We start from the raw sequence: 13,823 nt of genomic DNA, 5'->3' as shown, positions 1-13,823 counted from the left end.
TGGCATCCTGACCCAGGGGCTGTGGCAGTTGATGCATTTCACTTATCATGGAAGCCATATATGCCTTACATGTTCCCTCCATTTTCTCTTATCAGCAGAGTATTGCAGAAGATCCAACGGGAGAGGATTCAAGGAATCATCATTGTTCTGAAATGGCCAACCCAAACATGGTGGCCTGTCTTGATGAGAATGCTGATAGACAATCCAGTACTACTACCCAACAGAAAGAAACTACTGTTTCTTCCAAGCAGCCCAGGTTATTCACTATCAATTTTTAGTGGGGCTAGGGTGGATGCAACACAGATATTTTTGGAAATTTTGAAATGCGAATTAATTCTATGCTGCCGATTTTTGATATTTCAAAGTTTGCCCATGCCTGTCAACGTTGCCATGGCAACCGCAACCACAAAATTACAACGATGGCTATGATAATTTTTTCTTGATTTGGATGTTTTTTTTAAAATGTTTTTATTTATTTTGTAAAGTCAAGGAAACAGGGAAGGGGTTGGGGTTTGTATGTATGTCGCAGGATTGATTCTAACGTATGTTCTTTTGTATAGGTCAGAGCCCACATCAGTTCCTTTCCTTGACAAACATCCCACTATTCCCGCAAAGACAACCCTGACAGAGAGTATCTGGAACCAGGATGGTAAGTACAGAGAATGTACTATGATTACTTAGAGATGAACGAGCCAGCTGTTCTCGAAAGGGAACGCGAAATTATAAGGTAACTGTAATAGCTCAAAACAAACGAACAGTTAAATGAGTTTTAAGGTCTTAGGTAATAAAAAATAAATAATACCCTTTCAACCTAAAAAACGCCAGAAAAACGAGGAAATACACCGAGGAAAAAGAAAAGGAAATTGTAAAATACAAAAAGTTCACAAGGACTGCCAATGGCAAATTTGAAAACTTAAGCGTAAACTTTTTATAATAAAGGACAATGTCGACAGGTATTAAAGACATCAGTTCGCGGTAGTTTGTATATCTACTAAACGCACTAAACGCATTACTTTCGGCGCTGTGATAATAGAGAATCATTTTATTTCCTTAGATGTCAGCAGGAAAACACAACACCAATTCCACCGAAACTGAAAGCCCACATCCTACAACACACATACAGGGACATCTTCAATGGAGAATTCAACCTGGGCTTCGCACTACCTCACACCGACACTTGTGCCACCTGCGATAAACTGGCCCTTAAAGTGCGATCATCCGAGGGCGCGGAAAAAGAAAAACTTGAAAAAGAACTCGAGGAACATCACAAACTTGCCGAATCTGCATTTACAGTGCGTAAAGACAACAAGGCACACGTGGTGAGGAGCTGGGTTGGGAAGCCCCCTCCAGTTGGCTCTTCAGGAGTAAAACACCACAGTAAAGATGCCGTAGACATGATGACTTATGATTTTCAACAAAATCTGGAGACCCCAAACTTACAGCATAACGATATGTTTTATAACAGGCAGCTGTGGACCTACAACTTTGGTATCCACGATTGCGTGTCCAACCAGGGCTATATGTTTATGTGGGATGAGACGACAGCCAAACGTGGGTCAGTGGAGGTGGCAAACTGGCTGTATAATTTCCTCACTGAGTTTAACACTGGAGCGAGGTAAGTTATAGTTTTTTGTATTTCGGAACATCGGTCGGTTGCATCTTAGCGTAAACCTCGAACCCTGCATGTTTGATTTTCAAATTTAAAAGTTTGAAGCGACGTTTCGCACGAGTGATCACAACAGCATTCTAGTATATATCTCTAAAGCGCTTTGAAAGAATTTGATAAAACTTTACTTAGAAAAGAAACCTATGTTTGTTAAAAAGCGGAGCAACGCCATAAGGGTTCAATCTGCAACAGTCAAAAATACTGTTTAGAGTTTTGGTGAATTTTATTATCGCCAGAACAGTTCCGTGATTGCCCGTGCAATAAATAAAGTGATTACCATATTTATTGGATTAAAAACCGTCCTCGAATAAACGCCCCAGTTTAGAGCAGAAATGATTATCATAATAAACGCCGCCCTCAAATAAACACCGCATCATCAAAAAGCAAATGCAGCAACATATAATCGAGTTTGTGCAAGCCTACAAAATTTATGTTTCTTCATTGTAACAATGTTTTAAGATCAGTACATTTGAAAATCGAAACACGAGAACAATATTCGAAACATGTTTTTTTTTTTAAAAATCAAATATTCAGTTAACATACTATTCTTTGCAAAAAACAAATTGGATTTTAAATAAACTGCGCCCTGGAATAAAGGCGGCACTCGAAGGAAGAATAATTTAAAAAACGCTGCGGTGTGTAACGGAATAAATACGGTGATAAAGTGGATCTGCGTCAAATACACGCTCAACTAATAACTTACAAAATCATCTGCTGTTAGGGAATTACAAATTTCTAAGCAGCGAGCCAAGTATGATAAGTGTAGTTTTCCCGTTATATCGAGGTTTCCGACAAGGTGAACCCTCAATTTCGCGAACAAATTCACCTAGTCCCCAGTCATTGTTAGATACAGGTCTCATATAACACCATTTTATTCTGTCTTAATAGGTCGCTCGTAAGCTACTCTGATGGCTGTTCGGGTCAGAACAGAAACAAGACAATAGTTGCCCTCTATGCCAAGCTACACCGCACGGGCATTTACGAGGTACTTAACCACAAGTACCTCGTGAGGGGCCACACGTTCCTTCAAAATGACACAGACTTTATCCAGATCAAGAAGAGAAAGAAAAGTGCGGTGGTGTACTTACCAGAGGACTGGTGTAAAGTCGTCAGAGAGGCAAATACAGTGAAACCGTTCATGGTACGCGAAATGAGGCAGCCTGACTTCAAAGACCGGAGGTCCTTCTTGGAATCCAGGTACATAGACAATCAATCAGATAGTAATCGACGTGCGTTTCTGGTATGAGGTCACCAGATATGCACCCCCGTTTTATTGGGTCAATATGTATGTTCAAGTTATAGAGCATTTTAGAGTGGCCTACAGTAAAAAATCCCGGTAATAGCTTGTTTTTGCACCTAAGCCTTATAAAGATAAGGGGGGAGAGGGGGGGAAAAGTTCAAGGGTGCGATATTCGCGGTGTGCTACAAGAAAATCATTACTTAATTCTCCGGATATTTCCACTAAAATTTTTTGAACATATCATCTATTTCCTGGATTTAAAGTAAGCTAAATAAAAATAAGGCACGCAATGCTTGTTTTTAAAACCATGAAGCCGCAATGAACTTTGGAAACCTTGTAGAATAGGACTCATATGGATGTTTTTATATTTCATATCACTTAACCATTATTAATATTCTTGCTAGGTACCAACTGATAGCGAAGGACCGGGATGGGAAGCGCGTCCAAATCCTCGACGCGCATTGGTTAAACTTTGGTTGGGGAGAGGAGAAAGATCCTATCACTGGGGAAACCCAAATGGTCCACCATCCAGACGAAGTTTGGGTAAGGTATGGGTTTTCCACAGATGAACCCTGGAAAAAGGTAAACATCCGGTGCCAAACAGATGCCAACCAAACACCAGGCCGCCTCTATCCTGCTCGTTTGAAGGTGGTCCCAGCCAAACTGGAAGACCTGCAACAAATAGCTGCCTTCGCCCTGAGCCCCAGAGCCAGTTTTACTTAACCATGGAGGCTGCCGAACCAGAATCAAAGGATAAATGAACATCTTATTTTAACGTAATATCGAGGCTAAAATTTGCGAAATTTTGAGAATATTTTAAGCATAAACCTGAGGCTGAGATTTTAAAGAGAATATAATATTGTGTTGAAAATTTGTAAATACAATGTAACTTTCTTTCTCTAAACGGGAAAACTAGCCAATAACACAATTAAAACCTATACTAGCCAAATTTTTAATGCTTTTACCGTTCGACATAGCACATATGCAAGATCAGAAGTTCATAATACTAGGATATATAGTAAGAGATATTATGAAGATATATGTAAGAGGTATTAATACGCGTCCGCGAAACGGTATCTCACTAGTAAAGTATAGTTTGCAGTTTAAAGCAACACTGTCACGGTGGCAGAACTTGAAAAAATCAGGCTGACTTTTTCAAGTTCCTATCTTGAGTTCCTGGTTTTATCACAATGATAAAACTTTTTTTCAGCTGCATTGTACTGGCATTGTTACTTTTTACATTCTATGAAAGCCGCTACGAAATTTAAGGTTTTTTGCATACGTTATTTCTCGAAAACGAAGCGCAAACCAGCGAAAAAAAAAAACAAAAATGCGTATATTGAGTAAAACTAAGTCCACATGCCAAAATTCAACTACTTCTGAACTCTTTCAAAAATTGCCGAAAAATCAAGGGATCGTTCTTGCTCTGAGCCTTTCAATTGATCTTAAAGATGCCTATTATTCAGTACCAATACATTCTGATTTCCAAAAGCACCTAAAATTCAGCTGGAGAGGCCAGTTGTACAAGTATGTTTGTTTCCCCAATGGACTAGCACCACGCCCTAGACAATTCACAAAATTGTTAAAGCCAGTTTTCTCCAGCCTCAGAAAACTTGGGCACATCCCTGTTGTATATATAGATGATACCTGGCTTAAATCTGAAGACTATAACTCCTGTGTCAATAACATTGCAGAGACCATTACCTTATTGGATAGGCTTGGATTTGTGATACACCCTACAAAGTCTATCTTGATTCCTACACAAGAAATTACTTTCTTGGGATTTATCTTTAACTCAGCCAATATGACAGTCCAACTGACTCCTGAAAGGGCCCTGAAATTAAAAACTGCCTCTCTGGATAATTTGGAGGCCACCACACCCCTTATTAGTGATGTGGCCTGGCTATTAGGGCATGGCAGTTCATTGCCACACTGCTTTAAAGTCTCGCATGACTTTGAGCAACTTAGACCAATGACGAAGTAGAATTAGAGATTAAACGAGGCTTACCTGTAAGGTGAAGTTTGATTGGAATTCTATGAGTCATTGGTCAGGAGCAAAGGAGTCACATGCCTGCCCTGCATAAACTATGTTGATCTGTAATTCTTCAACCCACCCTATTTATTAGGATTAGGGTGTGGCAATTCACAAGCTGTTTTAAAAACTGAATGCTCTAGTTTGGCGTGCCCTATCTCACGTGACTCCTTCGCTCCTGACAAATGACTCATAGAATTCCAAGCAAACTTCACCTTACAGGTAAGCCTCGTTTAATCTTTAATTCTACAGGTACCTGTTAAAGGACGTAAAATGTTATGCGAAAATTCTGTGTGTTTTACCTATAGCCAGGCAATGCCAGGGCTTTCTCAGACAAAACTACTGGATGACCACCTAGCAAGATGGTAAGTAGTTAGAGCAAAATTTTGTAAGTTGAATTTTTCAGTTCAAGACTGAGCTGCCTTCGTATATAAGCAAAGGAACTCAAATAATGCTATCTGTCCACATTTAACAGGGACCAATTGGTAATCCTGGCAGTTTGCTTTTTGTTGGAGCAGTTGACTGTGCAAGAAATTCTGCAAAAGCCAGAAAGAGCTGGTAAATGTTTGTTTTGAGTTTATTGTTGTCAAAACTTTTCTGATCCACATTTGTTAGAAGTTTCATTCTTTCTAAAAAAGTTGCTGTTACTCCCATAGGGTCACAGAATATCCCAAGGTCCAACTGTGTAACTGAATAAATTTTTGCTTGTTTTCTGTCTCTAATTCTCTGTTTACTGTCTCCATTAATTTGAATTTCCCAGGGGTTTTTTGTTTTGAAGGTAGGTTTAAGCAACTGAATGGGTTTAAGAGTTAAAGATCCTTTTATATGTTTTATTCTATTTTAACAGATCGAAAATTGAATAATTATATTCAATAAACAAGAGATGTTCCCCCTGGGACACTGGGAAATCACAGAAAAAAGACGCAAAATGAAAGAGGCTTTTTCTTTTACGAGGCCAAGTAGACAACTGGTAATACACGGAAAAATGCTTAGTGAACTTGCTCTTCATGTCTGTTTTTAAAACAATTCACATCCATGGGCTCTTTTCCACATTGTGCTGATTTATTTCAAGATTTTTCTCGGTAATGGGTAACAGATAAAGCATGAGGAATAAGTGTTAAGCCCGTGTAACTAAAACTTTTAACGTCCTTCTCTAAAATACTTCTATTATGATGGTTTATGGAACCAAATAAAAATGTCAACAAAAAAATTTGCTTGCCATGTGACTTTAAATGAAGAGAGTGGTCTGCTCTTTAATCTTTAGTGTTAACTTATCACACTTTGAAAACTGTTCGTCTGGACATTTGATTGACAGTTGCGGAATTCAGTGAAGGGACTCTAGTATTCCCAAAGCTTAATCAGTTGACCAATCATATCCCAGCAGTGCTGAATGTGCATTTCTTTATGCCGGACTTATTACGTATTTTGCACTGCAAGTAAATGTCTCAGAAAACAAAACCTTATCATTATTTTTTGCTCCTTTTTGAAAATGTAGGATTCTCGAGGTGGAAAGAAACAGAAACCTCCAAATACTGCAGTACACAATTACTCAACCAACTCCGGAGGTTACATTAAAGTTCAAGGAACAAGAAGACTCAACTGCCCAGCAAGTCTGCAAGTGCAAGCTCTATGGCTGTACACTGATTATACTTTAGAATCTGAAGAGTGCTTGTCAAAGAATGGTCTGTGGAAGGCAGAAACTGGGATTCTCAAGCAATTAAAGGATGACATGCAGACAGGAAAGCACCTGAGAACAACAACAAGGTTCTATTTCAGGCTTCCCCTTAGTACAGCACACAAAGTACATCCTGTCGGCGAAGCTGCCACAGTAGCTCACTCCATCCATCTGAAAATCACAAGCAAGATCTGCGAGCTAGAAAGTGAAAATATAACTAGTCCAGATGTGGTATGGAAATGCTCAGAGCAGTACGTCGACAAAGAAATGTTTGGAAGTCATGAAGGTCATCAGAAATCCCAAAAGTCGAATGGAAGATATTACGCCAGTCACCAGGACTTGCAAAGTCATATTGCACCAACAATCAGCACCAGCAAACACTGTGGTGATGACCAAGAGTCACTAAAGCACAAAATTGAGGAATAGAGGCATGACTCCCCATCATCCAAGTTCTATTTCAAGGCAAAGGATGAGGTCAAGGGTGGTGATGAGACAAAGTTTTTGTTCATACACCAAGAGGGATGGCAGTGGAGGCTTCTCCTCAGATATGGCAGTGACCTTTTACTAATGGATGCCACCTACAAAATGAATAAGTATGTGATACCTTTGTTTTTCGTGTGTGTCCACAACAATGTGGATTATAAGGTTGTAGCTGAATTTCTCTGCCAGAATATGGACAATGAAGTTATCTTTACTTTGTCAAACACTGCCTCAGGAGCAACTTTGGGGCCGCTGAGTTTGCCGAACATGACATGAAATGTGTCAATTTAGAAAAGGGTGAATTTCTTGTCAAAGCAGTGCAAACTGTACAAAGCTGTTTGCAGTCAAGCTTTTGGAGCCAGTGAAAGCTGGCATAAAACGCATTTCCCCTGTAACCACATTTTTGCTGTTTTTGACAAGTGGAGCTTTAACAGCTTACTACATTCCTACAAAAATAGCATCTTCATAACTTCAGACACCAGGCAATTTGATCAAGCCGATCCAGACGAAGAACCAACCTCGGAGACGAGTTCAACGAACAAGGGAAATGGCGATTACAGTCAAGTATGCGGTGCAGAAACAACAGTCCCACTTTATCTTTCGGTAAAGATGATGCACCTGCTCAATCCGGTGGCCCTTCTTCCTAGCCAAAAATCAACAAAAACAAGCAACCTTTCATAACTCAAAAGCTCAGAAAGCCCCTTCAGGAAAGAGTTGATGAATTGAGATCAGCAACATTTGTGGTCGATGATTCAGCTATCCTTGAGAACACTATCACGACTGTGGAATCTCTGCAGAGGATCTCCATCCAGGTTCCTTTATTGAAAATGGCATCCCTCTTCAACAGAGTCCTGCAAAAAAGAAGCTCAAAGTTACAGAGGTAGACTACCACAAGGTGAAACATAGACCACTTTCCAAATGTAGATGACATGGCAAGAGAAGGAAAGACAGGGCCATGGTTGTAGACTTGACAAAGGATGACAGCAATTCCAAAGACAATGCTGTGGAATTAGAAGAGGTATGTATAGTTTTTTTTTTCCTCACAATGATTAAAGAACTGTTTATATCAACATGTAAATTGTTTATCTTCTATGTGCCGATGTTTTATTTGCAGGCTAACTCAATATGCGGTAAGTGTCTTGATGACGATAGTGCACTTGAACTGCGTAATGATGCAGATAACAACATTGATAATGATGTGTTCTACTCATATCTCACCAAGGTATAATTCTATCGAATTTAGTAATACAAAACAGTGATAATAACCCTTCAAATATTCTATCCATTGAGTAGGGAATGATGAATCAACCTTTTAGACTATTCTTTTGATCTACAGTTGAGGTGTCTATACAGGCCTTCTCAGCTAGGAGAGTCAGAAGTACAGTTGTGTGACGAGGTGAGGAGAGTTAAGATCTTACAAGTCAACACCGGTACACGCAATTCAGTACTGGAAGTAGGGCCATTCAAAGTAACTATTTCTGACTTCCTATCCACTCTTCCTCCCGGCACTTTGTCTGCAAAAGAAACAGAAAATTAAAGAGGAGATCCCTAGTTTGTGGATGGATGGTTAACTGATACGGTGAGCAGTGCTGTTTTCCAGTAACTATTTGAAAGATTAATTTTATATATCTTCAATTGTTATATTTGTTGTGCTTCTCTTTGTAGATCATTGATGCTACACTATGGAAAATAACAGTACCTGACCAAAAAATCTTTGCTGCAGACAGTACCCTTTGTCAGGTGGTGAAACATGGGGCAAGTACACATAGATTGTGGATGAGCGAGAAGTTCCATGGAATTGAAAAAATTCTTATTCCGATGAATATCACTGGACATTGCTGGTAAGTCGAGGATATTATTCATACCGTACATTTTTTTTATAATAAAGTGGTCATCTCTAAAAATTTGAATTATATTCTTTAGATAAATTAAACATTTTACACATGCCTCAAGAGTTTGTTTGACGACATGAAGCAAAAGTGTTCAAAGATTTTACATAAAAAGGAATCTGCCCGTGTCTACATTGATCCTATTTATGGAAACAAAGAACCAAATGAAATAATAGCAGCTTCCGATCCCAGCCTGTACAGACTTATAAATACCACAAGGTGAGTTTCTGTATTCCCAGCACAACCTTGTGTTTCATTGTTGTGAGAGTTATGAATGGCCATTGTACTGGCCACATTGTTTTTATGATTTTCAGCTTTATATACGAGTGATTTAGTGATTTCATGTAACATAAACTTAACTGAACCTAACTTAACTGGTTCCATCAACTGCCAGGAATGAATAGTAAGACAATGTTTAGAACTCATTTTTGTAGCTATAGCCAGTAGCACTAATAACAATGGTTCCAATCTTTTTGTTGTGTGGCTGCTGACATCAAAACAGGCTGGAAAAGTAAAGAGTGGGCATGCCTTGAGCCACCCCATTTTCAGCAAACTCATAGATTCAACCGTGGAGTACTTGTTTAAAAGGTAATCTTTAGACTACTATAAAGCATTAGATAAGTGAGCTCATCAGAAACCAATACCATCAATATCTTTAAATTAAACAGATAAAATAAAACGATGTCATTCCATAGCAGTTTTTAAAGAAACATAATTAGAATATTTACATTTTACATCAACCAATCTTACATATGTATAATATAACTGCAAGATCTATCGTTAGTTTGCCAGGAACTTGTGTGATAACAGACCGATCACAAAGGTCAATGTTTCTACTGAGAGAATGAAGCTTCTATCCAACCTGTTGGCAGCTGTTATGATGACATTTTGAGGTACAATAAATATGCCTTTCTTTTCATTACAGTCACCACTGTGTATTGTGTTTAATCCCAAATAACAAATTGAGAATCAACCCATTATTTTGAACTTTTACTTCACCTTTTGGCAGTGGAAGAGACGTTCTTGTTTACAAGGTGTGTCAGATATATGACAATGAAGACTGGCTTGGCTGCAAAAGATGTGGACAGTTCTTCCATACTAGTTGTTTAGGAGTGAACTTTGCCATGACATTGCAAGATCCTTTCTTTTATTGTCCATGATCATACACTAGAAATACACACAAATGGCAACCTACTTGAGAGTCTTCTTTTCCTTTTTTAAAGTATGTGATGGAGTTGTGGCTCAGTTTGTTGAAATTTACATTTGAGGAAAGAAAATCGTGAGAAAGTGCCTTTTCTAAAGTAAGCTATATAATTTAAAGCATATTTTTCCAAAGAATACGTAGTAAAAAAGCCTAAGTGGTGTACTGTTTACAGACCAATCATTTACATCTGTCAAAATTAGACTGACTTAATGTGATCAGTAGTACTTCTTTGTTACAGTCACTGCAGATGTTCCTTGATTTAGGCACTCGTTTGCTGAGAAACTTATGAGATAGATATGTCATGTTCATTAAACATCTTTTTGGACAAGAACGGTGGAACCAACAATTTGAGAAACTGTAATCGTACAGAAAGCAAGACAGAACCAAAAGACACACATACAAGCAAAAGATAAATTACAAAACAAGAACTTCCTGAAGACAAAATTGAAGACAAATTTCCAGAAGCTGGTGATAAAATGCCCTTTCTTACACTGTACGTGTACACTATTGGAGTTGACAATAGAATTTAGAAAGTTGGGTTCTAAATAATTCATATCCTTGTACCATGAACAAAAACTTCCAAAAAAATGTTAGCAGGTTGCTGGGAATTGAAAAAAAGGTTTGTAATGTTTGCATGGTTGTTTTGCTGTTGCTTGGAGACTGTAAGAAAGCCTTTTGTCAGAGTGCATGCTTTGGTTTCTGAGTTTTAGTCTTGTGGTGTTTATACTGTGACTTTTTCCTCCTTAGTAAAAAGTTATTTCGTAGAAAAGGTCGTGGTTATTCATCGTGGTGAATGACAATAAAGCTAAGAAGCACGATGGAGACATTCAACTCGCCCGAACTGAGACCTCCACCATTTTAGAGCATGCCCACAACACCAGACTCAAGCCACTCTGGAACGAAGCAAAGTTTATTGATTGTGACCCTTGTTACTTACTACACACACAGGGTCAAAGAGGCAATTCACATAAGACTTCACCCTAACAACATCAACAGGGAGAGTGGAATAGACATTCCAGAAGCGTGGATGCCCACGATCAAAAAACACAACAAAAGGAGAGCCATACAACAGTGGACCACCAAGGGAGCAAATCACTGAGTGAACAGCAAGGATCGAAATGCACCAATCAGAGCTGTTGAAAAAAAAAATGCTGATCACAGTAGAGCATCATGCCCTATAAGCTCTCACATGACCAGTCAACCTCATCGCCTGAAGAAGACTAGCAGTATGCAGTCGAAATGTTGCAATCTACATCACACATGACTACATCGTGAGACAGCTTAAAACTTAGCTTTTAGTAAAAAGTTATTATTTATATTTCTATGTGCACTGTGGTCTTACACAATATCTGTGAACTGAATCTTAAATATATAGTAATATAATATTTTTTTTTAAAATATAAGGAGTATTTCAGCTCAGTACCAAAAAAAACACAGAAACTGCCTGCTCAAGAGGTACCAGTAGCAACTGTTACAACTCAAGAAGAGTCATTTGAAGATGAAGAGGAATTATTTGTCCAAGAAGTTCAACCACCTGTGTCAACTGTCAACACTGCTTCATCTTCAGCAGCCTGGGAGGAATCAGATGTCCTCAAGCTACAACAGCTGACTTTAGAGAAAAACTAATTGAAGTTGAGAAAGAGAAGAATATTTTATTAGCATGCCAGTTTTCAATAGACAAAATTAAAGATGATGAGTCAGCAGGTCTATTTTCTACTGGACTCCCAAACCATAAAGCACTCATAAGCTTCTACAATTTTATTGAACCAAAGTTGACCAACATGCAGTGCTGGAAAGGTGTTACATTGTTACGAGAGAGTCAGCTGTACCAAGTGAAGCATAACAGAAAAAAACTGGGCCTTCAAGAAAGCTTTCATGCATGGATGAATTGTTACTTGTACTTATATGACTTCAGGCTGGTTTATTTGTACAAGATCTCCTTTATAGATTTGGGATCACCAGAAGCCTGGTGTCAAGGATATGCATAACATGGATCAATCTTCTATATATGGAACTACAAGACCTTTTCCCATTTCCAGCACAAGAACTGATTCACAAGAATATGCCGCAAGAGTTTGCTCAATATGTAATAACTAGAGTTATTTCAGACTGTACCAAAGTTTTTGGTCAGCATGCTTCAGCAATGCTTGCACAGTCTGAGACATGGTCTGAATATGAGCACCACAACACTTGGAAGCTGTTGGTAAGAGTAACCCCAAATGGCCAAGTGAGTTTCCCGTCAGACCTCTGGGGTGGACAAGTCTCTGATAAACAAATTACAAAGGAAAGCAGGGCTTTGGATTTGTTCGACAATGTCATGGTGGACATTGGCCTTGATATTTCTAAAATTGTCCCTGATGGCATGACAGTCAACATGCCACCATTCTTAGCTGGACAAGAACAAATGACTGCGGCAGAAACTAAGGAGACGATGAGTATTACATCAGCGCACGTTCAAGTGGAACGTGCTATTGGCAGAATAGCTCTTATCAGAGTTGAGCACGCCACCCAAACAATCCAGCGGTATTCTTGTGAGTAAACATCAAAGCGAGGCTATCGGGTCTACATCGATCAGATTTGTGTGAGAAAGTGAGGAAAACTTATGGAGTGTTCCACAAATCTTCCACAAGTGGCCTTTTTTTTCCGCTGAGGAGAAAGTGCAGTTGATAAGTGGTAATTGCCCACCGCATATTACTAAAGAAAGACTCAAAGAATGGTTGTCATTCCGCAAAGGGACGGCTAAAGATGGTAGTGCACGGTCTGAAGCAACGAAGGCTGAGTTATCTCAAAGGTACACAGATTACAATATTTTTTGTCCCTTATAATTATTGCCATTGCTTGAAGGGAATATCGAAGCATAAGTTCTATATCAATTTGTTTTACCTGCCGCAGGGTCATCAGTTATATAAAAAATGGTTGGGAGAATAATTTTACGGAGAAGTGGCAACACTTGGCGGCAAGTAAACCACTGGAGCAAATGGCGACCGACAATTGTGATTTCCCTGGATCTGCACAATGGGTTTTGCTGGTTGACACGAAGGACGATGTCCCTTCATTTAATATTCAGAATATCATGTCTTACTTTATTGAAAGAAAAGCTAAAGACAATGAATCCAACAAAGATTTCAAGAATGTCAGCAGCAAAGCTTTCGTTTTCTTTTGACATGGTCATATCCAAAAACTGGAAATCGCACGGGACGACGCCGACGATGACAAGGTACACTTCTGATGTGATTGCTTACCTGAAATGAAGAAAAACTTGAAGTATAACATAAAACTCTCACTGTGTAATAACGGTGAACAGGAAGGTAAAATCACGTTTGCTAGCTGTGCTTGCCCAGCTGGTAAGGGTCCATGTGGCTCTTGTAAACACATAGCCGCTCTTTGTTATGCTCTTGAAGAATTTGTGAGACTTAAGTGCACACGGGAATTTGAAACATGTACCTCAAGACTGCAAACTTGGAACCAGCCGAGAAAGAGGAAGCTTGACTCTCAGTCCGTTTATGAAATTGATTTCTCAAAAAAAATTTATAGAAGAGAAGAAAGGAACAATGCCTTAAGCCTTTGAATGATCCAAGACGTCCATCTGAAAGGAACAATGATCCGAAAAATGTCAACAGAGAACTGCTTGATAAAA

General features: G+C 38.9%; 2 protein-coding genes and 1 pseudogene across 2 annotated transcripts in view; all 3 read left to right on the top strand.

Moving 5' to 3' along the window:
* Positions 1 to 662: 662 nt before the first annotated feature.
* Positions 663 to 1,619, top strand: LOC131768878 (uncharacterized). Its single transcript, XM_059084575.2, has 2 exons — positions 663 to 727; positions 1,055 to 1,619. Exons 1-2 carry the CDS (start codon positions 663 to 665, stop codon positions 1,617 to 1,619), a joined length of 630 nt encoding a protein of 209 aa, XP_058940558.2.
* A 10,629-nt stretch (positions 1,620 to 12,248) lies between these two features.
* The window catches only part of LOC136276781 (uncharacterized), a 3,556-nt gene continuing 1,981 nt past the window's right edge, over positions 12,249 to 13,823 (top strand). The window contains exon 1 of the mRNA XM_066167292.1: positions 12,249 to 12,680. Within this exon, the coding sequence (XP_066023389.1) occupies positions 12,249 to 12,680 (432 nt within the window). The remainder of the gene's footprint in view (positions 12,681 to 13,823) is intronic.
* The window catches only part of LOC131768868 (uncharacterized), a 1,854-nt pseudogene continuing 805 nt past the window's right edge, over positions 12,775 to 13,823 (top strand).

This window comes from Pocillopora verrucosa, chromosome 5 (genome assembly GCF_036669915.1).
Source record: "Pocillopora verrucosa isolate sample1 chromosome 5, ASM3666991v2, whole genome shotgun sequence".
In the NCBI taxonomy this organism is placed as follows: Eukaryota; Metazoa; Cnidaria; class Anthozoa; order Scleractinia; family Pocilloporidae; genus Pocillopora; species Pocillopora verrucosa.
This window is presented reverse-complemented; position numbering and strand designations above follow the sequence as displayed.

Coding starts and splice junctions, on each gene's coding strand:
- LOC131768878 (XM_059084575.2), top strand. CDS start 663: ATGTACTATGATTACTTAGAGATGAACGAGCCAGCTGTTCTCGAAAGG. Junction 728..1,054: donor AGGGAACGCGAAATTATAAG/GTAACTGTAATA, acceptor TTATTTCCTTAG/ATGTCAGCAGGAAAACACAA.